At 40.7% G+C, this 26,941-nt stretch overlaps 1 protein-coding gene and 1 non-coding gene across 6 annotated transcripts in view; both read right to left on the reverse strand.

Annotated features, from left to right (window-relative positions):
• LOC122559759 (leucine-rich repeat-containing G-protein coupled receptor 5-like) overlaps positions 1-26,941 on the reverse strand; it is a 166,877-nt gene that overhangs the window by 18,552 nt on the left and 121,384 nt on the right. For all 5 annotated transcript variants that reach the window (XM_043709740.1, XM_043709737.1, XM_043709736.1 and 2 more), the window contains exons 6-13: positions 24,258-24,329; positions 20,144-20,212; positions 18,426-18,497; positions 18,015-18,086; positions 17,843-17,911; positions 17,653-17,724; positions 15,668-15,733; positions 15,147-15,218 (exon numbers count right to left, since the gene is read on the reverse strand). In XM_043709740.1, the coding sequence (XP_043565675.1) occupies positions 15,147-15,218; positions 15,668-15,733; positions 17,653-17,724; positions 17,843-17,911; positions 18,015-18,086; positions 18,426-18,497; positions 20,144-20,212; positions 24,258-24,329 (564 nt within the window). The remainder of the gene's footprint in view (positions 1-15,146; positions 15,219-15,667; positions 15,734-17,652; positions 17,725-17,842; positions 17,912-18,014; positions 18,087-18,425; positions 18,498-20,143; positions 20,213-24,257; positions 24,330-26,941) is intronic.
• LOC122559863 lies at positions 564-682 on the reverse strand. Its single transcript, XR_006314577.1, has one exon. It is a non-coding gene; the product is annotated as a 5S ribosomal RNA (ribosomal RNA).

The following is a 26,941-nucleotide window of genomic DNA, read 5'->3' on the forward strand; positions in this document are numbered from 1 at the left end:
GCAGGAAACATATTTCCGCTGATGGGTGAGTGTCGAACCAGAGGACACAGCTTAAAAATACGGGGTAGACCATTTAGGACAGAGATGAGGAGAAACTTGTTCACCCAGAGAGTGGTGGCTGTGTGGGATGCTCTGCCCCAGAGGGCAGTGGAGGCCCAGTCTCTGGATTCATTTAAGAAAGAGTTGGGTAGAGCTCTCAAGGATAGTGGAATCAAGGGTTATGGAGATAAGGCAGGAACAGGATACTGATTAAGGATGATCAGCCATGATCATATTGAATGGTGGTGCAGGCTGGAAGGGCAGAATGGCCAACTCCTGCACCTATTGTCTATTGTCCGCCTTTCCTGACTGCCACGCGCAGACAGCGTGCAGCCCCAATCCCTTTCTTTCCGCCTTTCTTGCTGATTTTGGCAGCGCTCCGCTCTCCTCCCCTCCGTGTCTCGTGCCTGCAGGAGACTGATGCCAGGCACAGCAGCAGCAGCAGCAAAAATAACCTGCCGCTCCATTGCCTGGCACAAGACAAGTGCAGAGGGGTGACTTGAGCAGCCACTGCTGGCGGAAAAAGCCTACTGCACCTGGTATTCCCAGGCGGTCTCCCATCCAAGTACTAACCAGGCCTGAGTCTGCTTAGCTTCCGAGATCAGACGAGATCGGGCGTTTTCAGACTAGTATGGCCGTAGGCGCTGGCCCCTGCCTTTTCTCCCTACTTCAAGGCGTGCTGGCCAGCCACATTTTCTTTCTTGCTCTTTCTCTTTATCCCCTTTGGCTTTTTTTTCTCTTTTCTCTTTGCTCTTCCTCCTCCGTGCGTGCTTCCCTCCCTCCGTCCCTCCAGCTGCCTTTCAGGCCAGCCCTTGCCCACCAGGCTCCTGTAGTCTCCCACATCCCCACACAGGCCAACTGCAAGCCCTCCCCCTGCTTCATAGGGCTGCAGCCTGCATTCTCTCATCCTTCCTCACTCCTCCACCCCTCCATTTCGGAATGCCGGGCACTGACCAGTGGGGTACCGCACGGGTCAGTACTGGGACCGCAGCTTTTTACAATCTATCTTCAGGATATACAAGATGGTATTCGCAATAACATTCGCAAATTTCATCAGCTGGGTGGCAGGGTGAAATGTGATGAGGATGTTAGGAGATTACAGGGTGACCTGGACAAGTTAGGTGAGTGCTCAGATGCATGGCAGATGCACTTTCACGTGGATAAATGGATCCTTATCCACTTTGGTGGCAAGAACAGGAAGGCAGATTACCACCTAAGTGGAATCAATTTAGGTAAAGGGGCAGTACAGAGAGATCTGGGGGTTCTTGTACACCACTCAATGAAGGTAAGCATGCAGGTACAGCAGGTAGTGAAGAAGGCTAATAGCATGCTGGCCTTCATAACAAGAGGGATTGAGTATAGAAGCAAAGAGGTCCTTCTGCGGCTGTACAGGGCCCTGGTGTGACCACACCTGGAGTACTGTGTGCAGTTCTGGTCTCCAAATTTGAGGAGAGACATTCTGGCTATTGAGGGAATGCAGCGTAGGTTCACGAGGTCAATTCCTGGAATGGCGGGATTACCTTACACTGAAAGACTGGAGCGACTGGGCTTGTGTACCCTTGGGTTTAGAAGACTGAGAGGGGATCTGGTTGAGACATATAAGATGATCAAAGGATTGGACACTCTGGCGGCAGGCAACATGTTTCCGCTGCGGGGTGAGTGCCGAAACAGAGGACACAGCTTAAAAATACGGGGTAGACCATTTAGGACAGAGATGAGGAGAAACTTCTTCACCCAGAGAGTGGTGGCTGTGTGGAATGCTCTTCCCCAGAGGGCAGTGGAGGCCCAGTTTCTGGGTTCATTTAAGAAAGAGTTGGGTAGAGCTCTCAAGGATTGTGGAATCAAGGGTTATGGAGATAAGGCAGGAACAGGATACTGATTAAGGATGATCAGCCATGATCATATTGAATGGTGGTGCAGGCTCGAAGGGCAGAATGGCCTACTCCTACACCTAATGTCTATTGTCTATTGTCTGCGTGAGTTTTCTCCGGGTGCTCCGGTTTCCTCCCACAGTCTAAAGATGTGCAGGTTGGGTGAATTGGCTATGCTAAATTGCCCATAGTATTGGGTGCATTAGTCAGAGGGAAATTGGTCTGGGTGGGTTGCTCTTCAGAGGGTTGGTGTGGACTGGTTGGGCCGAAGGGCCTGTTTCCACACTTTGGGGAAGCTAATTTAATCAAGATCCCAGATAGAAACTTGGCTTGTTACTTAATATTTTCTCTCATTTTTATGTAACAAGGTGGCCTTTCACTGAAAGACAAGCACACATTACTGCTGAAGGGCTTATGCCCAAAACATTGATTATCCTGCTTCTCGGATGCTACCTGACCTGCTGTGCTTTTCCAACACCACACTCTTCAATTCTGATCTCCAGCATCTGCAGTGCTCACTTTCTCCCACACATTGCTGCAGATATGATTTTAATAACAAAAGCAAAAGCTTATTATGCAAAAGAAATGAAAATAGAATAAAGCCAATTACATACAACAAAATTTGAAAAATTCCAAACCATATGGTAAAATACAATCCCATCTATTCCAACATCATCATTTCACAGTACTCAAGCACCAGAGAGAATCCCTTTGTCTATCAAACTTTTAGAACATAGAACATTACAGCGCATTACAGGCACTTCAGGCCTCGATGTTGTGACGACCTGCCAAACCAATCTGAAGCCCACCCAACCTAAACGATTCCATTTTCAACCATATGTTTATCCAATGACCATTTAAATGCCCTTAAAGTTGGCAAGTCTACTACTGTTGCAGGCAGGGCATCCCTCACCCCCAAGACTCTCTGAGTAAAGAAACTACCTTGAACATCTGTCCTATATCTATCACCCCTTAATTTAAAGCTATGTCCTTTTGTGCTGTCTCTCACCATCCGAGCAAAAAGGCTCTCACTGTCCACCCTTTTCATCCCTCTGATTATCTTATATGTTTCAATTAAGTCACCTCTCAACCTTCTTCTCTATGTAGAAATCAGCCTCAAATTCCTCAGCCTTTCTGTATAAGACCTTGCTCTTTCTGCATAAGACCTTCCCCCCATACCAGGCAACAGCCTAGTAAATCTCCTCTGAACCCTTTCCAAAGCTTCCACACCCTTCCTTTAATGTGGTGATCAGAACTGCATGCAATACACCAGAGTTTTGTACAGCTGCAACATGACCTCATGGCTCCAAAACTCAATCCCTCTACCAATAAAAGCCAATACAGCATATACCTTCTTAACAATCCTATCAACCTGGGTGGCAACTTTCAGGGATCTATGCACATGGCCACCGAGATCCCTCTGCTCATCTACACTACCAAGAATCTTACCATTAGCCCAGTGTTCTGCATTCCTGTTGCTCCTTCCAAAGTGAATCACCTCACACTTTTCCGCATTAAACTCTATTTGCCATGTCTCAGTCCAGCTCTTCAGCTTATCTATGTCCCTCTGTAACCTGCAATATCCTTCGGCACTATCCACAACTCCACTGACCTTAGTGTCATCCACACGTTTACTAACCCATCCTTCTACACCCTCATCCAGGTCATTTATAAAAATGACAAACAGCGGAGGTCCCAAAACAGATCCTTGCAGTACACCAAAAGTAACTGAACTCCAGGATGAACATTTCCCATCAATCACCACCCCCTGTCTTCTTTCAACTAGCCAACTTCTGATTCAAACTGCCAAATTGCCCTCAATCCCATGCCTCCATACTTTGTACAACAGCCTACTGTGTGGAACCTTATCAAACATCTTACTGAAATCCATATACACCACATCAGCCACTTTGCTCTCATCTACCTGTTTGGTCACCTTCTCAAAGAACTCAATAAGGCTTGTGAGACCTACCCTTCACCATGTTGACTATCTGTAATCAACTTATTCCTTTCTAGATGGTTATAAATTCTATCTCTTATAACCTTTTCCAACACTTTACCCACAACCGAAGTAAGGCTCACCGGTCAATGATTACCAGGATCGTCTCTACTCCCCTTCTTGAACAAGGGGGCTCCAATCTCCTGGCATTATTCCTGTAGACAATGATGCCATAAAGATCAAAACCAAAGACTATGCAATCTCCTCCCTGGTTTCCCAGAGTATTCTAGAATAAATCCCATCCAGCCAGGGGACTTACCTATTTTCACAATTTCCAGAATTGCTAACACCTCCTCGATCCCATCTAGTCTAGTAGCCTATATCTCAGTATTCTCCTTGACAAAAATGTCTTTTTCCAGTGTGAATACTGGTGTAAAGTATTCATTTAGCACTTGTCCTATCTCTTCTGACTCCATGCACAACTTTCCACTACTGTCCTTGATTGGCTCTAATTTTACTCTAGTCATTCATTTATTCCTGACACACCTATAGAAAGCTTTAGGGTTTTCTTTGATCCTGGATGCCAATGACTTCTCATGTCCCCTCCTGGCTCTTCTAACCAAACACTACTGGTTAGGAGTATTGAAACAAAATCTCTTGTCTTGAAGAAAACTTTTTTTATGGTTCTGAACGAAGTCCTTTCTTCAGTAGGAATTGTCTCATATAACCAACTTAAACTAGGATTCCTGCAAACTGAAAATAAAAGCTTTTCCAAATATGGAGCTTTTCTCCAGGATAAGTTTAAAAAATGAATTCCTCATTCTTCCAAATTGAAAATAAGCTAATGCTTTACAATGCTTACCCTATCTGATCATAGAATCATCTGAATACCAATACTTTACATGACACTCTGCCTGCAGTCTAAAAATCCTCCCCTGGTTAGAACCACATTAGAGGCATTTGCCTCTTTTCTGGTTGCATTGGCTGCTTTAGCAAATGGCAAAATTCTTCAATGTCACTGCAGCCTTTTTGCATTAGTAAAACCAGAACTGTGTAGTCTTTCACCACTAAATATTCAGTACTTAAGAGAAGGGCAGTGGATGAAATAAGGGGATGAAAGAGGTTTGCCTCTTAGTTAAAAAAAAACAGCAATTCTGATTTTGATAAGTACTGACAACTCTCTGCATACAGAGCTGAACTGAGGATTGTCGAATGAGAGCAATCCTCTCATTAGACAATGTCTACTGTTGCACATTTTCAAGTAGGGAACTCATAAGGAGAATCAAAGTGCACCAAATCTCCTGTATAATACTATGATCAGATGCCCCTGAAGATCTCTGGCTGAAAATCATTTCCAAAAACTTTAAGTTCACAAGTTGCAGCTGACAAAAGCTCAGTAGTAGGGAAAAAGCAAGTGGAAAATTGACTAACTGATCAGTGATACCACTACCCCACCCATTTAACAACTACCCACTTTTTCACTGAGCTCTGGCAAACACTTCTTACTGTTGGCCCTCAAAGATGATCTAAAATAAGAAACACATTGGTGGTAAGCTATATCAGGCAGATGGAAAATAATGTTCTTGCTTTCACTGGTACCAACACTTTCATTTCTGCCAACAAACGATTGTGTTGAATGCCAGCTGCATAACTCATTCTTGACAGTAATAGGTGGGGTTGTCTTGGCCTGGTAGATAAATTGTTTCAGGACACAGTTTATGTTAACACACACACAAAGCCATTAAAATTAAATTTTGAAAATCTGTCTTCAAATAAAATAAACCCACATCAATTAAGTTAAAATGAAAACATAAGGAACAATTTAATACACTTGGGTATGTTAGCTATGTATCTTTGTTGTTTGGTAGGCGTTCCCTGCACATGAATAAAGTTTAGTTGAGCAGTTTTCCATTGGATAGCTATTGTTAGAAAATCTTAAAAGTCTTGATTATTGTACCAAATGAAATGGATTGTTTTAACTGTGCTACCTGGTTAGAAACATATTCTTTATTTAGGGTGTAGGTTTGCTCGCTGAGCTGTAGGTTTGATATCCAGGCGTTTCATTACCTGGCTAGGTAACATCATCAGTGGCAACCTCCAAGTGAAGTGAAGCTGTTGTCTCCTGCTTTCTATTTCTATCTTTCTCCTGGATGGGGTTCCTGGGGTTTGTGGTGATGTCATTTCCTGTTCGTTTTCTGAGGGGTTGATAGATGGCATCTAGATCTATGTGTTTGTTTATGCCGTTGTGGTTGGAGTGCCAGGCCTCTAGGAATTCTCTGGCATGTCTTTGCTTAGCCTGTCCCAGGATAGATGTTTGTGGCAGTCCTTGCATGGAATTTTGTAGATGATGTTGGTTTTGTCCATGGGTTGTACTGGGTCTTTTAAGTTTGTTAGTTTTTGTTTGAGAGTGTTGGTGGAATTATGTGCTACTAAGAGTTTGTTAGTAGTAAGACCCCTCGGAATCCTAGTAGCACACAATCCCACTAACACTCTCAAACAAAAACTAATAAACTTAAAAGGCCCAGTATAACCCATGGACAAAACCAACGTCATCTATAAAATTCCATGTAAGGATGGCCACAAACACTATGTAGGACAAACAGGAAGAAAGCTAGCCACCATGATACATGAACACCAGCTAGCCACAAAAAGACACGACCCTCTCTCCCTCGTAGCTACACACGGACGAGAAAAACCACCATTTCGACTGGGACAACACATCTATCCTGGAACAGGCTAAGCAAAGACATGCCAGAGAATTCCTAGAGGCCTGGCACTCCAACCACAATGGCATAAACAAACACATAGATCTAGATGCCATCTATCAACCCCTCAGAAAACGAACAGGAAATGACATCACCACAAACCCGAGGAACCCCATCCAGGAGAAAGATAGAAATAGAAAGCAGGAGACAACAACTTCGCTTCACTTGGAGTTCGCCACTAATGATGTTACCTAGCCAGGTAATGAAACGTCTGGATATCAAACCTACAGCTCAGCGAGCAAACCTACACCCTAAACCTCAACCTGAGCAACAAACCTTCACAAACCTTGCAAAAACATATTCTGTGCACAACCCTTTTAATATTTCACCTACAAGGTGCAGTAGAATGCCTCATCCAGATGACAATAAATCTGGAGAAAGTTCCAAATATTTAATTTTTATCTGCTCACTAATTGAACATATTTACAACTTTTTTTAAAAATTGTAATTACTGTTCCAGCTTGAAGAAATATTCATAGGATTGCAAACTTTTGGTGAAACACAATTTCTGTCAGGGTCTTACAAAGCAACAATGAACCCTTGCATATTTTTTACCTTAACCTCTGGACTATTTAATTGGAAATGGAACAATTTTAAATAAGACTGGTTCTGTAAACAGTTTTCTTTCCCTCGAGCATCAATCCTTAAATAAGGTCTTCCTTAACATTCTTGCTAGATATAGTGGGTATTGACCAGTACTGTTGATCTAGTGTCTGATCAAAGGGCAATCCATGAGAGTGGAACAACCTGATGGTACCTTTGCTCTTCTACCCAAATGCTTCCACATGCAGAGAGCACGGAGATTCGGATTTCAGCTCAAATTGTGATGTAAGATTGGAAAAAGGAAAAACGGATTTGAAATCAGCATTTCTCAATCGTATACCTTTTGTATTTTGCTGTATATTTTATATATCTCAAATCAAAGCAGAACTGACACTAGCTTGTAAGAGTGCAACAGGTTTTATTTTACTAGAGTTTTGGAGTATCTCTGCAAATGCAAAATATCTGCATTCACACAAATCGCAGTCTAGCTTCCAGCAACTTCCGTTTCCTTCACTCTGAGTTCACATCCAGGTTTAACCAATCAAACCCAGTGCTCATAGATCAGTTACCAAACTTTCCTCATGAAAGACAGAATAATTGAACACCACACTACCATGATCCTTTTGTGGAAGTAAACTTTAGCTTTTTATTTTCTCATTTCATCAAACACATCAGTTGCACCCACCCAGTTTCTCAGAGAAAACAATGAGGGTAGTGCTGTGCAAGTCTTGCATTTGCTTACATTTCCTGTAAGATCATGCCTTGGCCATGCACTGTGCTCTCAAAGGAAAGCTACAGACTGAAGAAGTTGGACGTGTGCAAATCAAAACAAACTTTCAGAATATGAAATTACCACTGCAAAACTATGAAGGATTTCAGATAACAACCACTACCGAATGACCATTCACGAAAGCCATAAATGAAACACATGATGACCAGATCAGATCATAAAAAAATACTTTTGATTTAAAAAGACTGTTATTCTTTCCCTCAGTAACTGACATTTCTAAGTTTAAAATATTTTTTAAATAAATCACTGTGTAGTCTCCATTTGTAGTAATTTCATTTTACTTCAAAATTCCAGGCTAAATAGCCAAGAGTTTTCATTTCTGAGATGCCACATGACAGGAGCCACCACTATATCTATCCCTGTGCAGTCTATACAAAGTTTCACAGTGAGGACCAGTACCTCGCTGCATTTGAAGGATTTCAACTTTACTATTTTTAAAATGCAGAATTGGAAACAGACTGCTGTAAACTTTGGCATGTAGCATAGTGGACTAAAGTATTTGGCTTACAAGTTTGAAATACTGAAATTGAATCTCAATAGCTTTCCTCCCACAGTAAATTGCCATGTCTAGAAAGGGAAATTCCTTATTTCCAAATAAAGGAAAATATTTAAAGGTGGATAGCCTTTTCAAAAAAAAAATGCCCTATACAATTCTATTCAAAATGATCTAGAAATCTAAGTGATCTAAAAATGCGAACTAAATCTTTATTGGTCTGATGAGGAAAGATCAGAGCTGGGCATGCAGACAATTTGGACTCCGACACTGATCTGTTGGTTTATTGGCACATTGGCACATTCCTGCCTGCAGGCTATTTTGGGATAGGTTGGTTTAGTGGTGATGATTGGTGGGTAAACAGTTAGGCTTCTTAAAGGGCCTATTAATAATACTATACTGATAGCTGATATCCTGGTTGGTGAACGGTTGATGGTATTATCGCCAGGCTGTTAATCCAGATACCCAAGCAATGTTCGACCCATGTTTGAATCCCACCTTGGCAGATGGTGAAATCTGAATTCAATAAAAATCTGAAAATTGAGAGAATCATTGCTGGGGGGAAACCCATTTTGTTCACAAATGCCTTTTAAGGAACTGCTATCCTTACCTGTTCTGGCCCACATGTGACTCCAGAGCCACAGCAATGGGGAATTGCTGGATGATTGGGATGGGCAATAAATACTGGCTTAGCCTGTGATGGACGCATTCAACAAATGAATAAAAAAAACTGGATTTTTCTGAGCTGGCATACAGGCTTCCTGTCAAAACCTGGCTCCCCCACCCCACAGCTACAGGGGCACAGCTCCACCATAATGGCCTTGATTCTCCAGCCTCTTTATTTTTATCATGTCTGAAATCACTTCAGGGTACACCTCTATGTTGAAGTACCCTCTTTTTCTCCAACATACATTGGCAGCTTAAGCATCAGGTGCCCACCTGCCACTATAGTTGAACATGGATGTAGTCAGAAGTCACATGACACCAGGGTTTTATTTGAAATCACAAGCTTTCGAGATGCTACTCCTTTGTCAGGTGAACGGTCTAGTGAAGTGGACTATAACCTGGTGTCCACCTCAGACCAATACGGGGACTCCACAACCTGAATAAGAATATGCCAGCTGGCTGCCAATTGGCAACTTTTTGGTAAACTGTGATATCTTAAAGTGCCCACGTGATAATGAATACCAAAAGACTCCTGTTTGTCAGTGAGCTGATGCAAAAATGAAAACTCAACTCATTCACTCTGTTCCTCTTTGTACATATGACAGACCTGCTGAGTATTTTCTGTTTTTAGGTGATGGATATAACATATTAATGTAGAGACTAACTGAATGCTGTTTCAGTGATGGTTTCTTTTAAAAACTCTTTCATGAGGAGGTGTGGGCTATTGAACTGTGGGCTATTGTTTGTGAGACAATCACTGAGGGCACTTTACTGTTGGTGTGGAGCCACATGTGGGTCAGACCATATAAAGGTAGCAGATTTCCTTGCCTAAAATACAGCAGAGAACCAAACAGTTATTTTAAATGTCAATTGGTAATAATGGGCAAAGAATACTGTTATATTTTATATTTTTATGAACTGATTTCAAATCCCACCAGCTGTCAATGTTGGATTTGAACCCATATCCCCAGAGTCTCTGCTGGTTTTCTGGATTACTAGTCCAGTAATTATGTCACTGCTTCCAGTATCTGATGTAAAGAATAGACCACAACCTAAATCTGAGTAACACTCCGGAACAGAAAAATAATGAAGGCATCCAATTTGATTCTAGGATGGAGGCTGTGAACACTTGCCTTCATATTAACTGTGGAATGAGAAGAAAGATTGTAAATTCCTGAAAGCTCAGCAAGTTGTATGTAGTGTGCCACTGAGCCATACAGATTATCCCCAGTTAACATGCCATAATGCACACCACAGTGTGCTTTTGCCAAGCATTTAAATAGGAATTCCTTTTCTCTTGCCATCAATTACACAGCTAGAGTAAGTTGTTTTTAAAATTTCTGATGCAAGAAAAGCCACAATGATTATTTGGACTATTAACAATTTGGGGAAAGATATTTGCACTTCATTTTTCACTTTAAATTATAACATGTGAGTAACTCTGATTTCACTATTTATTACTGCAGCTGGGCTAAGTTGAGCATACGATAAAAATGTTAACATTTGTTGCATCATAGCTAAAACAGAGATTAGAGAGTTCCATCTGCTAGTTGTTAAATAGCATTGCCCAGGCCAATTGTACTGCTGACACTAATTAGCATCAAATTAGCTCAACAATGCAATATTTTAAGCAATTCAATAGTTTCAAATGCTCTACACTGGACATTTTCTTTTCCTAATTGACTTCCTCAATTTTCTTTATTCTTTCATTGGGTGTGGTTATTTGTCACTCATCACTAAGTGCTCTTGAATTGAGTGACTTGCTGGTCCATTTCAGTGGGCAGTTAAAGGTCAGCCACGTTGCTGTGCATTTGGAGTCACATGTAAGTCAGAAAAGGTAAAGGCAGCAGATTTCCTTCCTGAGCGGATATTAGTGAATTAGGTGACAGTGTACAAAAAAGTTCTGACGATTTCATGATATCATTACTAATGTCACATGAAATCTTAACTCACGGATTGTTCAAAGGTCATGAAGCAAGAATACTTTATTCTATTGGCATCTGATCATTACAAACATGAAGGGAAATTAAGGAAGGTACTGTAAGTGCATGGAATCAAGCCAGTAGTTTACATGTGGCTGAGGAAATACGTTGATTCTTCTTCCTGCAAAGATTACACTTCATCTGAAAAGGGTCAGTTCATCTGCCCCAGCTGTCCTGCTCGGCGCCCTCCCTCACCATGCTAACCTGCTAATGGAGGTCCTAGCATTGCTGCTTCAGCTGCTCTCTCTCACCATGCCAACCCGCTAATGGAACCAATGACATAGGAAGGAAAAAGGTTGAGATTCTGAAGGGAGATTACAGAGAGTTAGGCAGGAATTCATAAAGGAGGTCCTCGAGAGTAGTAATATCTGGATTACTCCCAGTGATACGAGCTAGTGAGGGCAGGAATAGGAGGATAGAGCAGACGAATGCATGGCTGAGGAACTGGTGTATGGGAGAAGGATTCACATTTTTGGTTCATTGGAATCTCTTCTGGGGTAGAAGTGACCTGTACAAGAAGGACGGATTGCACCTAAATTGGAAGGGGACTATTATACTGGCAGGGAGATTTGCTAGAGCCGTTCGGGAGGATTTAAATGGGTAAGGTGGGGGGCTGGGACCCAGGGAGACAGTGAGGAAAGAGATCAATCTGAGACTGGTACAGTTGAGAACAAAGGCAAGTCAAACAGTCAGGGCAGGCAGGGACAAAGCAGAGAACAAGGTAGGACTGATAAATTAAACTTCATTTATTTGATTGCAAGAAGCCTAACGGGGAATGCAGATGAGTTGAGGGCATGGTTAGGAACATGGGACTGGGATATCATAGCAATTAAAGAAACATGGCTCAGGGATGGACAGTACTGGCAACTTAATATTCCAGGATACAAATGCTACAGAGGAAGGATAGAAAGGGAGGCAAGAGAGATGGAGGAGTGGCATTTTTGATAAGGGATAGCATTATAGCTGTACTGAGGGAGGATATTCCCGGAAATACATCCAGGGAAGTTATTTGAGTGGAACTGAGAAATAAGAAAGGGATGATCACCTTATTGGGATTGTATTATAGACCCCCTAATAGTCAGAGGGAAATTGAGAAACAAATTTGTAAGGAGATCTCAGTTATCTGTAAGAATAATAGGGTGGTTAAGGTAGGGGATTTTAACTTTCCAAACATAGACTGGGACTGCCATAATGTTTGGGGTTTAGATGGAGAGGAATTTGCTAAGTGTGTACAAGAAAAGTTTCTGATTCAGTATGTGGATGTACCTACTAGGGAAGGTGGAAATCTTGACCTACGTTTGGGAAATAAGGCGGGGCAGGTGACTGAGGTGTCAGTGGGGGAGCACTCTGGGGCCAGTGACCATAATTCTATTAGTTTTAAAATAGTGATGGAAAAGGATAGACCAGATCTAGAAGTTGAAGTTCTAAATTGGAGGAAGGCCAATTTTGACGGTATGAGGCAAGAACTTTCGAAAGCTGATTGGGCGCAGATGTTCACAGGTAAAGGAATGGCTGGAAAATGGGAAGCCTTCAGAAATGAGATAACGAGAATCCAGAGAAAGTATATTCCTGTCAGGGTGAAAGAGAAGGCTGGTAGGTATAGGGAATGCTGGATGACTAAAGAAATTGAGGGTTTGGTTAAGAAAAAGAAGGAAGCATATGTCAGGTATAGACAGGATAGATCGAGTGAATCCTTAGAAGAGTATAAAGGCAGTAGGAGTCTACTTAAGAGGGAAATCAGGAGGGCAAAAAGGGGACATGAGGTAAGCTTTGGCAAATAGAGTGAAGGAGAATCCAAAGGGTTTTACAAATACATTAAGGACAAAAGGGTAACTAGGGAGAGAATAGGGCCCCTCATAGGTCAGCAAGGTGGCCTTGGTGCGGAGTCGCAGGAGCTGGGAGAGATACTAAACGAGTATTTTACATCAGTATTTACTGTGGAAAAGGATATGGAAATATAGAATGTAGGGAAATAGATGCTGACATCTTGAAAAATGTCTCGATTACAGAGGAGGAAGTGCTGGATGTCTTGAAGCATAAAAATAGATAAATCCCCAAGACCTGATCAGGTGTACCCTAGAACTCTGTGGGAAGATAAGGAAGTGATTGCTGGGTCTCTTACTGAGATATTTGTATCATCAGTAGTCACAGGTGAGGTGCTCGAAGACTGGAGGTTGGATAACGTGGTGCCACTGTTTAAGAAGGGTGGTAAGGACAAGCCAGGGAACTATAGAACAGTGAGCCTGAATCGGTGGTGGGCAAGTTGTTGGAGGAATTCCTGAGGAACAGGGTGTACATGTATTTGGAAAGGCAAGGACTTATTAGGGATAGTCAACATGGCTTTGTGCATGGGAAATTATGTCTCACAAACTTGACTGAGTTTTTTGAAGAAGTAACAAAGATGATTGATCAGGGCAGAGCAGTAAATGTGATCTATATAGACTTCAGTAAGGTGTTCTACAAGGTTCCCCATGGGAGATGGATTAGCAAGGCTGGATCTCATGGAATACACGGAGATCTAGCTATTTGGATACAGAACTGGCTCAAAGGGAGAAGACAGAGACAGACTGGAGGCCTGATCACAAGGATCGGTGCTGCGTCCACTACTTTTCATCATTTATATAAATGATTTGGATGTGAGCATAAGAGGTATAGTTAAGTAAGTTTGCGGAAGACACCAAGATTGGATGTATAGTGTACAGCGAAGAAGGTTACCTCAGATTACAATGGGATCTTGATCAGCTGGGCCAATGGGCTGAGAAGTGGCAGATGTAGTTTAATTTAGATAAATGCAAAGTGCTGTATTTTGGGAAAGCAAATCTTAGCAGGATTTATACACTTAATGATAAGGTCCTAGGGAGTGTCGCAGAACAAAGAGACCTTGGAGTGCAGATTCATAGCTCCTTGAAAGTGGAGTCGCAGGTAGATAGAATAGTGAAGAAGGCATTTGGTATGGGAGAATATTGAGTACAGGAGTTGGGAGGTCATGTTGCGGCTGTACAGACATTGATTAGGCCACTGTTGGAATATTGCGTGCAATTCTAGTCTCCTTCCTATTGGAAAGATGTTGTGAAACTTGAAAGGGTTCAGAAAAGATTTATAAGGATGTTGCCAGGGTTGGAAGATTTGAGCTATAGGGAGAGGTTGACTAGGCTAGGGCTGTTTTCCCTGAAGTGCCAGAGGCTGAGGGGGTGACCTTATAGAGGTTTATAAAATCATGAGAGGCATGGATAGGATAAATTTACAAAGTCTTTTCCCTGGTGTGGTGGAGTCCAAACTGGAGGGCATAGGTTTAGGGTGAGAGGGAAAAGATATAAAAGAGACTTAAGGGGCAACTTTTTCACGCAGAGGGTGGTACGTGCATGGAATGAGCTGCCAGAGGAAGTGGTGGAGGCTGGTACAATTGCAACATTTAAAAGGCATCTGGATGGGTATATGAATTGGAAGCATTTGGAGGGATAGGGGCCAGGTGCTGGCAGGTAGGACTAGATTGGGTTGGGATATCTGATCGGCATGGACGAGTTGGACCGAAGGGTCTGTTTCCGTGCTGTAGATCTCTATGGCTGTATGACTCTAAGGATCCCATATTATGTACATGGGATCAATCCTGTGGTTTACATCTGGTTGAGAAACTTGAGAAATTTATTTGTTCCTTCTCCCCATTACACTCCTTTCCCTCAAAGTCACTCTTTCCAGAGAAAATTGGATGATCCCCAGCTGCCCTATTCAGCACCCTCAGATGCTGTTGGAGGTCCTGGCACAACTGTGCCAGCTGCTCACGCCCACCCTCACCAACGCCACCTGCTATGCTGGAAGAAGCTTCACATTCCAGATTTATGAATGAAATTTAAATGTGAGTTTCTGACCTTTTTGGGAAAATAAACACTGGCATTCAACCAGGCTTGGTTTTATTAATTGTAAGATTTAAGTTTACTCAAGATTTTAAGGTAACCAGTAATTTGGCTATATCTGTTTTCTCACTGATGTACTGTTACAATGTTTTTAATGGTACTGAAACAAATCCTGAAATACTGAACCAAAGGGTGTTGGATACTCACAGTGATCGCAGGGCAGTGAGCTGGCGGAAAGTATCTTGCTGAATTTCATAAATTTTGTTGTGATGCAGGTCACTGAAAATGGAAACAGATGAATGAAGCTTAACTATCAGGCTCTCAATTGATGGACACTCCGAATTTCTTGGCTTAGAATTTTAATGGATCAAAAAAAATGTTGCCTGTTCAAATTAGTGGATTTTTCTGAAATGTGCCATCATTTATCACATGAACCCTTGAATTATACTTGCCTACAAAGTTAGAAATCACACAAGACCAGGTTATAGTGCAACAGCTTTATTTGGAAGCACTAGCCTTCGGAGTGCTGCTCCTTCACCAGGTGGTTGTCACCTGATGAAGGAGTGCCGCTCCGAAAGCTAGTGTTTCCAATTAAACCTGTTGGACTATAACCTGGTCTTGTGTGATTTCTAACTTTGTACACCCCAGTCCAACACCATCATCTCCAAATCATGACTTGCCTACAAGGCAGCGTAAAACATTTCTATTAGCAGAAGTCTTACACTTACAGCTTTTGAAGCTTCTGGCAACCAAAGAAACTTGGGAGTTCCTGGATCCAGTTGTAAGACAGATCTCTGTTAAACATAAAGCACAACTTCTTTGAAAAAGGAAAATAATACTTTATTGTTTTATCAGCTTCTTTGCCTGTGATTTGTCATCTGTAACCAAGAAAAGGCTCTGCTGAGGGTTTCCCATTATTGCCACCCCAACTGTAGCGTTCCCTCAGCAAGTTGCAGCAACGTTCTTACTGGGGACTGCCTGTGTGGAACTATGATCAGGCTGACAATCAGCCAAAAACATTAAAAGATTTTCATCCAACTATGAAACAAAAGTTACAAAACATTATTTTACACCGAGCAAATTAAAGATTGGTACATGGAAAAAGATTTGATAAAATGGAATGGCAGCTCGGCAAATTTCGGGGCATTTAAAAGTCAACCAATTTGCTGTGGCCCCAGAGTCACATGTAGGTCAGATTCAGTGACAGATTTCCTTCCCGAAAGGATATTGGACTGATGAGTGGCAAATAATGTCCACATAAGTCATTTATACAAATGGCTTGGATGTGAGTTTAAGTTGTATCGTTAGTAAGTTTGTAGATGATATAGATGATACCAAAATTGAAGGTGTAGTGGACAGTGAAGGTTACCTTGGATTACAACGGGATCTTGATCAGATGAGCCAATGGGCTGAGGGGTGGCAGATGGAGTTTAATTTAGACAAATGCAAGGTGTTGCATTTTGGGAAAGCAAATCCTAGCAAGATTTATACACTTAATGGTAAGGTCCTAGGGAGTTTTGCTGAACAAGGAGACCTTGGAGTGAAGGTTCATAGCTCCTTGAAAGTAGAGTCACAGGTAGATAGGATAAGAAGGCGTTTAGTATGCTTTCCATTATTGGGCAGGGTATTGAGTACAGGAGTTGGGAGGTCAAGTTGCAGCTGTACAGGACATTGGTCGGGCCACTTTTGGAATATTGTATGCAATTCTGGTCTCCTTCCTATCGGAAGGATGTCGTGAAACTTGAAGGATTCAGAAAAGATTTACAAGGATGTTGAGAGGGTTGGACGATTTGAGCAATTGGGAGAAGTTGAATAGGCTGGGGCTGTTTTCCCTGGAGCGTCCGAGGCTGAGGAGTGACCTTATAGAGTTTTACAAAATTCTGAGGGGCATGGATAGGATAAATAGACAAGGTCTTTTCCCTGAGGTGGGGGAGTCCAGAACTAGAGGGCATAGGTTTAGGGTGAGAAGGGAAGCATATAAAAGAGACTGAAGGAGCAACTTTTTCATGCAGAGGGTGATACGTATGTGGAAAGAGCTGCCTGAGGAAATGGTGGAGGCTAGTACAATTGCAACATTTAAAAGGCATCTGGGTGGCTATATGAATTGGAAGGGTTTGGAGGGATATGGGACAGGTGCTGGCAGGTGGGACTAGATTGGGTTGGGATATCTGGTTGGCATGGATGAGTTGGACCAAAGGGTCTGTTTCTGTGCTTTACATCTTTATGACTTTAAATGCCAGGCAATGACCACTGGCAACAAGAGAGAATCTAACTATTGCTGCTTGGCATTCAATGGCAGTATCATCACTGAATTACCCACTATCAACATCCTGAAGGATGCCTTTGACCAGAAACTGAACTGGATTTGTGATATAAATCTTGTGGCTATAAAAGCAGGTCAGAGGCTAAGGACTCTGCAGTGAGTAATTCACTTCCTGTCTCCCTAGTGCCTATCAAGAATCTTCGAGATGCACATCGGGACTATGATGGAATATTGGACATTCAAGAAGCTTGACACCATCCAGGGCAATTAATTTGATTTGACACTGTTACCAGGCAAAACACTTGCTTAGTTTCTCCAGGACAAAATTGGACAAAGAAAGAATGAGTTAATTTTGATAAAGAAATATTAAGTTATCTAACATTTAAGTTTTAGTTGGTTTTCTTTTAAATCCAGGAAAAATAGGCAATGGTTGATCAATTCATAACTTACAAAACTTGCAAATTTGGTAGCTGTTTGCAAACAGTGCTTGGAAGAGATGCAATTCGTGCTCCTGTTAGAGTCCTGAAAGATAAAAGCTGTTACTCTCAGTAAATATAACATATATCATCAACATTTCTTTTCCAAATATATTGTGGAATATCAATCAAATATGTTCAAAGTTTGGTTGTGAAAAACTTACAGACTTTCTAAACTTATGGTGCCAGTAAGATCTGGAAATTCAGTTATTTCAGTTGCTCCATTAAGGGAGCTAGAAAGAGAAAAGGGATTAGTATTTAATAAAATAGTACAAATGTTTGGCCTATATACTTTTTACAAGATTTCAGTGATATGAGCACTTAATTTGTACTTACAGTATGCGTAACTCAGGCAGGTGTTGAAAAGCAGATTTTCCAACGAATTGGATCGGATTATCATAGAAATGGCTGCAAAGAAAAAGCATTTTAATCATACCCACACTTTCAAGACTGCAGCTTCAGAACAGTAATTGACTTGGAAGCTTGATGTTGCTAGCTTTTACTTCACTTTAATTAAGTTTTAATGAAGAGTTATATCAGACTTGAAATGTTAACTCTGTTTCTCTCTCCACAGATGTTTCTCCAGCTTTTTCTGTTTTAGTTTAGATTTCCAGCATCCGGTCTTTTGCTTTTATTTGAGTGAAAAGCTTGATTTTAAAAAGTGAACAAGAACAGAAATGAAACTCTAAACTCAACCCACCATCCTGTAATTTAGTATGTAAAGTTAAATGTTGAAATAAAACTTACATAGTTAGGAGGGATGGATTGCCAACAAATGCATGTTCAGGGATTGACCGAATGTTGTTGCTATGAAAGCCCCTAGAACATAATTTATATCAAATGAACAATGGCTTACAACAGTCTAGAGTTCCAAAATCTTCTATTACATCAACATAGTTTCAAAAGTTAATTGTTCTTCCTTACTATTTATGTTCACCTATGGACCTACTGGCACAGGATAACTATTTTAAGGTCACATTTCACTTGCTATATTTCAGAAATAGTTTGTTGTGTGAAGCTCTAAGAGATGTTCTCACATGAACTCATAATAGGAATATTACACTCCCATTTATACAATTTGTTTTTTCTTTTAACAGCAACAGTAACTTACTTTGCAGTAGCAGCATTACCTGAGGGAAAATTTACCAATGCAATGGTCGAACCAAGAATATGATAATAAGGGAGGTGGTCAAAGGAGCGGTTGTAAAGGTACATTTTTGAGACACAGTTGAAAGTAAGGAGAGTTGTATAAAGGAGATCAATTTGAATAGAAAGTCCCAGGATCTAAGAGCAAGATTTGTGAAGGTTCTGCTACTGATGGGACAATGAGAATTTATGATAAGCAGGACTGGAGGGGGACCAGAAACGGCTGTAGAGAGACATGCAAATGAAAACAAACTTTTAAGGTTGAAGGGTTGATGGCTAGAAAAGTAATAGTCATATAGGAGACCAGTAGAGACAAGTGTGCAATAACTTTCTGGATGGCTGGAGGTTTAGTCAGTGTGGAACTTGTAAGCCCAACAGGAGGATATCAACAATGTCACATTCAGCACTGAAAGGCATAGCTCCTTCTCCTACTTTGATTTTAAATATGCCGACTGTAACATATTGGACAATAAAAAGCTTTGAAATCATTTTTCAAAATTTAAGAATGAATTATCCTTTTTTATTCTCTTATCCATCAGATCTCCCAAGGACCTGCATCACCTGTAGACAAACTACTTCTACCAATATGACTTTGGATCAGTTGCCTGGAATCCTGCCAGATGAGTCTTTTGATGTTTTCATTCAGCCAATCTTCCTTTTTATGAAAGGAACCTGATCTTTGCTCAACATCTCCCCCAGCTTCTGTGCTCCTGCATTGTATTGCTTGTGCCAGCTGAAAACTCCCTCAACTTATCATTTTGATTTACAGTGAGCCCTACCTTGTAGATTTGTGTGGGCACCAGAGACCATCACCTGGAGTCAAAGCCATGACCAATTTTCTTTTCTGCAGACTGTTACAAATTTTGCAGTAACTTCCAAGTGACGGGCAGAGCGAAAAGGTTTTGGAATATAAAATACAACAAGTGCTCAAATTGCTGAAGTACTGGCTATTTCACAGCAAAATCTTTAAATGCAGTGATGGTATCTCATTCAGTCATGTTTTCTTCTGACTTCCATTTCCTCTTCTAAGATCAGAATCAGTATTATCAGATTCCATGAATAGACCTAATTATTAGAGCTCATTAATATGTCAAAGAGAATTCCAACCCTGACCGCAGAATTGGCATTCTTGCAATATCATAAAAATATGCAAAAGATTTGGCCCAAAGATTAATTGACAGTATCCAGTGACTTAACAATTTTACCCATAACAACACTGAACCCACCCTGAGGTGACACTGCCACTCCATTTTGATCGCTTTGATGATAAAACTGCACGTACTTGTTCAATGTGAATCCTGACAGCATGGGATACTTACAGCTCTTTAAGATTTGTTAGTGTCTTTATCGCAACAGGAAATTCATCCAGATTGTTGTAGTTCAAATCTCTGCATTAGATAACAAATATGAAGAAACATAATGAGGTCATCTGCAATTGTGGCCAGAATGTATTTAGTTAAATTTCAAACCAATATTTGGCAACAGACTCTTTGCAAACTTCAGTTCACTTCCAGCTTTTAACAATCATGTAATGTCACAACAATAATCACACAAATCCTTAGCAGAATCAATGAATGTGCTTATATATATTTTTAAAAACTGAACTATCTTTTGAAAAACTCAGGGTTCCTTTGAAAGCTTGGTTCATTAAACAATTCTCATCTTTCAAAAGGTAAATCAAGTTATCATGTGCTAAAATCTACAGTATAAGTATATTGTGCTCTCTTGTAGGTATTTTGCTTTCATATACAAGAGTTTCAGTGCTCTAGGAATTTTTAAAAAAATCATTCATAGGATGTGTGCATTGCCGGAGAGACCAACATTTATTGTATGGGCTACACTGTAGGGGAATTAACCTAATCTTCTACAGCCCATGTGGTACAGAGACCTTCACAGTGTTGTTAGGTGCAGCATTTCGTGTGTTTGACCAAGCAGCAATGAAAAGGTGATGTATTTCTGAGTCAAAATTGTGTGTAACTTTCAGGAGAACTTGAAGGTTTGCAATGTACATGCTTCCCTTGCCATCCAGGTTTGAAGGAGCTGTTATAGAGTCATAGAGATGATTATCACAGAAACAGACCCTTCAGTCCAACTTGTCCATGCTGCCATTATATCCTAAACAAATCTAGTCCGCTTTGCCAGCATTTAGCCTTTATCCCTTTAAACCCCTTATATTCATATACCCATCCAGATGCCTTTTAAAAGTTGTAATTGTACCAACCTCCACCACTTCCTCTGGCAGCTCATTCAATACATGCACCAGCCTCTGCGTGAAAAAGTTTCCCCTTAGGCCCCTTTTAAATCTTTCCCCTCTCACCTTAAACTATGGTCTCTAGTTTTCGATTCCCCTACCCAGAAAAAAAGATTGTGTCTGTTTACCCTATCCATGTCGCTCATGATTTTTCACCCCTTAGCTCCAGGGAAAACAGCCCCAGCCTATTCAGCCTCTCCCTATAGCTCAAACCCTCCAACCCTGGCAACATCCTTGTAAATCTTTTCTGGACGCTTTCAATTTTCACAATATCCTCTCTATAGCAGGGAGACCAGAATTGCACACAAAATTCCAAAAGTGGCCTAACCAATATCCTTTAGAGCCGCAATAGGATCTCCCAATTCCTATACTCAATGCCCTGACCAATAAAGGAAAGCATACCAAATGCCTTCTTCACTACACTATTGACCTGCAACTCCACTTTCAAGGAACTATGATCCTGCATTTCAAGGTCGCTTTGTTCAGCAACATTCCCCAGGTCCTTACCATCAAGTGTACAAGTCCTGCCCTGATTTGCCTTTCCAAAGTACAGCACCTCACATTTATGTAAAAACTCTACCTGCCACTCCTCGTCCATTGACCCATCTGATCAAGATCCTACTGTACTCTGTTGAGGAAGTTTTAACAATTTACCACAGTGCAATATGTGTATGGTGCACACTGTTGTCATTGTGCACTGGGAATTGAGTGAATGAATATTGGAAGTGGATGGGGCAACAATCAAGTGGACTGCTTTGTGCTGGGCCCTTGAATGTGGTTGGAGCTACACTCATCCAGACGAGTGTAGTGGATTTCATTGCACCTCTGACTTGTACCTTGTAGATGGTGGACAAACTTTAGGGAGTCAGGACTGAGTTACTTACTGATAAATTCTCAGTTTCTGATGTGCTGTGTAGCCACTGTATTTATATGACTGGTCTACTGTATTTCTGATCAATGGCAACCTTATAATGTAGATAGTGGGGGCTGGGTGGAGGCCATTCATTCAGTAAGATGGATGCGAATGCTTTGTACTGATATGCTGACTTCCCCATCACTGAGAATGGGGATCTTTGGAAGTGTTCTCCCCCATATTGATTAGTTACCATCATTCATACTTGGATGTTAGAGCATTGTTCTGATCTGTTGTGTTTCAGATCTCTTAGAGTTGAATGGAGTGTGTAGCTTCTGGTGTCCAGAAAGCATTTAGTCCTGAGTGAAGGTTTCACCAGGTCATTTAGCTCTTCACTTCTTGGTGTGCCTGGAGTTCACTCTGGCATGCTCCGTACACTCCCCATTGAACCAGGTTAATCCGTTATTCCTAGATGTCACACTGCGGGACATGCAGAGCCATAAGGTTACAGGTTGTGGCACAATACTGAAAATACTGCAAATGGCTCACAGCATCCTATGGAGGTACAATTGCACAGGCACCACCGATGGAGTTTGCTCTCTTCTGGCCCACATCAGCAATAGTCCTTCGAGAAAACCTGATTTCCATTCAAAAGCTGCCATTAGCCTGTTACTAAAGGGCAGGAGGGAAGGGTCCCTTTGTTCCAGGCCATGAGCTGAATTGTCCCAATTCTGTTGGGGGTGGACTTGATGGCAGGACCAGGGGAAATTCAGATATGTTGGTGTAAGGTCAGTGTACTGACATGGTGCTGTCTCCAGTCAATCTCACCGGAAATGGTTCATCGCTTGCAAAAGTGACCCAAATGCAGCAACAGGGTATCCAGTTTGAGTACATAATGGGATAGGAAGTTTGGAAGATTAAGATTTGGCCCTCGACAAACTTGGACAGTGATGTGTAGAAATTGGCTGGAGGCCACTTAAGTGAGACTATAAGACCATAAGATACAAGAGCAGAAAATAGGCTATTCGGCCCATCGAGTCTGCTCCACCATTCATGACTGATAGCTTTCAATCCTATTGTCCCGCTTTGTCCCTGTAACCTTTGATCCCCTTGAAGGAATCTAGAAGACCTCCTATTCTAACACCACCATCCCACCACAGCAACAACAATTAGCTGCGGTTTTCCTCTATGGGGACAGTTTGGTAGCTATGGCCAGAGTTTACCATTTAAAAGAAATTCTAACCACCTCAACAGGTGTGTCAAGATGGAAGGGGCCACCTTTACCATTGGAACTGCTTTCTTTCAATGCTTGCAGGCCCTCTGATTAGGATGCAATTGGATGGTGGACTTGGACGGGGCAAAGAGTTTGACTCCAGCAAGATCTCCCAACTGGGAATGCTGCCTGCAAAATGTGGGTTGAGGATCCAGAAGTGGTCTCATCCCTCAATTGCTTATAAAGGAGAAAACTCTCTCACACATTAGCAAATGCAGCACTTGGTGATTGGTCTATGTTGCTTTTGCATTTCTGTTCCCACTAATATAAAACTGAATTAATTTTCTTGGCAAGCTCACACATTCAAAGCCAGAGATATCCTTCTGATTGGAATCTTTCATACAAAATACTGCACAGGCCTGTTATTATAAAAGTAGTGTTAAGGGTCACAGATGATTGTGTCAACTGTTCTGTTTGGCTCTTTGATATTTTGCTGCAAGAAGTCTTTATTTGGTTTTAAATTAAGTTTATGGTTTGGTTTCAGATACAGTACAGGAAAAAAACTGAAGTGTCTGCTCTCCATGGGTTGCTTAAACATCTACACTATTTAAGACCAAACTGAGGTAGCAATTAACTTGTACTGCAATAGTTGGCAAACATTTTCATGTTTATTAATCTAATAGTAGATGACTTATTAAACACCATAAATAGATTATTTTTGCAATATCATTAAATACCTACAAGTGACACAACAGTCTTTTATCTGACGGGGAGCAGCGGTCCAAACGCTTGTGATTTCAAATAAACTTGTTGGACTATAACCTGGTGTCCTGTGGCTTCCAACCTTGCCAATCTCAATCCAACATTGGCGCCTCCACATATATAACTGTGCATAGGTTTTTATATCATATGGGCTCCTGAAATTTTTGATATTCACGGAGAATATTGTAAGTTTTCAACTGAAGAGACAGAATAATTAGAAATACATTGGTGATTGTGTTTCACTTTAAAGATTTTGTTAATTCCTCAGTTATTTTGATTTTTTTTTGAATTTCTGTTTTTACATATTGAAACATTCAATAAAAGGGAAACAAATAAAACAAGATGCCGACTTACAAAGTTTCTAGGCTGTGGAGACCATCAAAACATCTCTTCCCCAGGGAGTGGATTTGATTGTTATGGAGATGCCTGCAGGGTATCATTAATGGCACAATCAGGAAAAGAACGTGCACATGACAAGCTTAAACAAACTTTAGGTTGAAATTCTTCAGCCATTCCACATATTTATTCGATTCAGGTTACACCAATACTTTAAATATTTGTTGCTAATAGCAGTGTACATATGTTCAAAATTGAAAATGATGTCAGATTTATGTTAAACCATCACTCATTGGCAAATAAAAATTCAATTTGTGTACATAAACCCCTGAAGTTTACACAATTGTTCAAATTCTGTTCAGACACTCTGGTGTTAAATTACCAATTTGATAAATGTGAGTAGTTCTTATTCCCTTTGAAACATGTCAAAAGACTCACATCATTTCAGAGCCTCAGTTAAATCAGATGTCAAAAGGATGTGAGTTTTTACTCCAAACAAGGGTTAGGCTACTGATGTCTTTAAACTTGAAGTTTTCAACTGTATGAGAAAGTTTAGCATTTCTCCCCTTGTTACAAATCCTGATGGACCCTATTCTGTATTCACAGCTTTGTCTTTTCATGTTTCAGAGCTTCAGCATTTGGATTTGATATTCTGGATTATTTACAGCATTGCAAATCAATAATCAGTTGGAATTGGCAGTTGAAAGGATTGTTATTGGAAAGTTGCAAAACCTTCTATGACAGATACTGTGACAGATACAGTGAATACAGATGCAGCATCGAATTTGAAAAGTATATCTCCCCATCTGCAATCAATGTGAATACTAAAGCATTGATTCACTTTAACAGAAAATTTGAAGACAATATGAAGAATGGACAATCCAAGTTCATCTTTCAACTCTTCTAGAAAACATCATTAGACTGCCACAGTTCAAGAAGGCAACTCACCCCCACCTCCTCAATTAGGGATGGACAATAAATGCTGGCCTAGTTGGCAATGCTCACATTCTGTGGAAGAAATTTTTTTTTACAAATTTTTGAATCTTTGGTGCTACAAGGTTCCCTGTTAGAATATGCCAAATATTTTCCATCCTTTCAGTAAGGATGAGATTCTCTTTATAACTTGTGTTAAAATTATTTTTTAGTAATTTCAATGCATGTTCTTTATTGTTAACTACCAGACTTACTTTTAAGTGGTACTTTAGCCAATTTGTAATGCTTCTGCAATTGAAATTCAAAATTTCTAGCACTTCTGGTTTTGCTCCCCTGAGAGATGTACCTTTTTGAATAAAAACACATTTCCCATTTCCACCCTTCAACAGATTTTCTTCCCAATATCCCTAAGATCACAAGGCTAACAGACAATACCAACCATCCCTGCAATATCGGAGATAAATAGCTCTTACCACATTTTGAATGACTTTGATAACACAGTCTTTTTCAATTCCTACATGTTATTCCGATGAAGCTGTTCGTGCATTACTTGGCAATATTATCCAGTTGAATTGGTAAATTAGCACTCAAATCTGTTTCTAAATTACAACGTTTGATGTGATTTGTAGGAGTGGTACCATTTGCTCTTGTTCTCCTCTGAAGATAATCAAGTCACCTTTGATTAATACTTTCGCTTTCTACACGACTAAATGTATGAGCTTGCTTTGAGGAGAAGGACTTGCATTGTATGCTCCATGACATGACAGGCTGAAGCAATTAGAAAATCCCTCAAAGTTTTGTTGTTACAATCCACAGACTTTTAAATGCAATTCTAATCTATTTTGTGTTTCAAATTTGTCACAGTTCATTGGGAGATCCGTTTCAAGGCAGTGTCTCATTTGGAGTGGGTGAAATGCTTGGTTTTTAAACAAGCAAATGAATGACTTTGAGAAAATGTAGAAAATTAATTGTCAATACTGAATGAAGGGACTGTTTTTAAAAACACATTGGAAGATTCATCAAGTTAGAACAGGGATAAGATCCTTTATACACAGCCAATGTTTCTGTAGGATGTGCAGTGTATTATACAGAAATGACATGGGTTTTTCAGTTTTGTTAACAATTTAATGGAGAATAGCTTATTTGTAGTTTAGTGCATTAGTTGTCTACTGGTAATGTTTAGTTGCTGACAGTGTGGTGCTGGAAAAGCACAGCAAGTCAGGCAGCATCCAAGGAGCAGGAAAATTGACATTTCAGGCAAAAGTCCTTTGTCAGGAATTTCAATTCATTTGTTAGAGTAAAAGCCTTAAAATGTGAGATCTTGCCATGCAATCCATTGCATCAGTCATTTGTATTATTAAGAGTCATCAGTCTCTATGGGTTTTGAGGCAATAAGAATAATGAGAATCTTCATCAATAATATTTCATTAAAATTCATTGCCTGCAGATTGTAAAAGCTAAAGAATATGGAAACTTAATAGAGTTGTTACTGCAATGCAAACAGAGGAAAGGAATAAGCCATTAGCTTCTCAATGCTGTCTGTCATTCAGCTACATTATGGCTAGGTCTATCTCAATTCGATTTCCTCCAAATCCCTTGACATTCTTATATACCAAACATCTATCAATGTCAATGTTGAACATTTTAATTGACTGAGCACCTATAGCCTTTTAAAGGCAGAAATTCCAGATTGTCACCATCCTTTTTGTGAAATAATGATGTAACTCCTCACTGTTAGTTGAAGTTTCTGTTCCGTTGAGAATCTGTGT

This window comes from Chiloscyllium plagiosum, chromosome 19, assembly GCF_004010195.1.
Source record: "Chiloscyllium plagiosum isolate BGI_BamShark_2017 chromosome 19, ASM401019v2, whole genome shotgun sequence".
NCBI classification, from domain to species: domain Eukaryota; kingdom Metazoa; phylum Chordata; class Chondrichthyes; order Orectolobiformes; family Hemiscylliidae; genus Chiloscyllium; species Chiloscyllium plagiosum.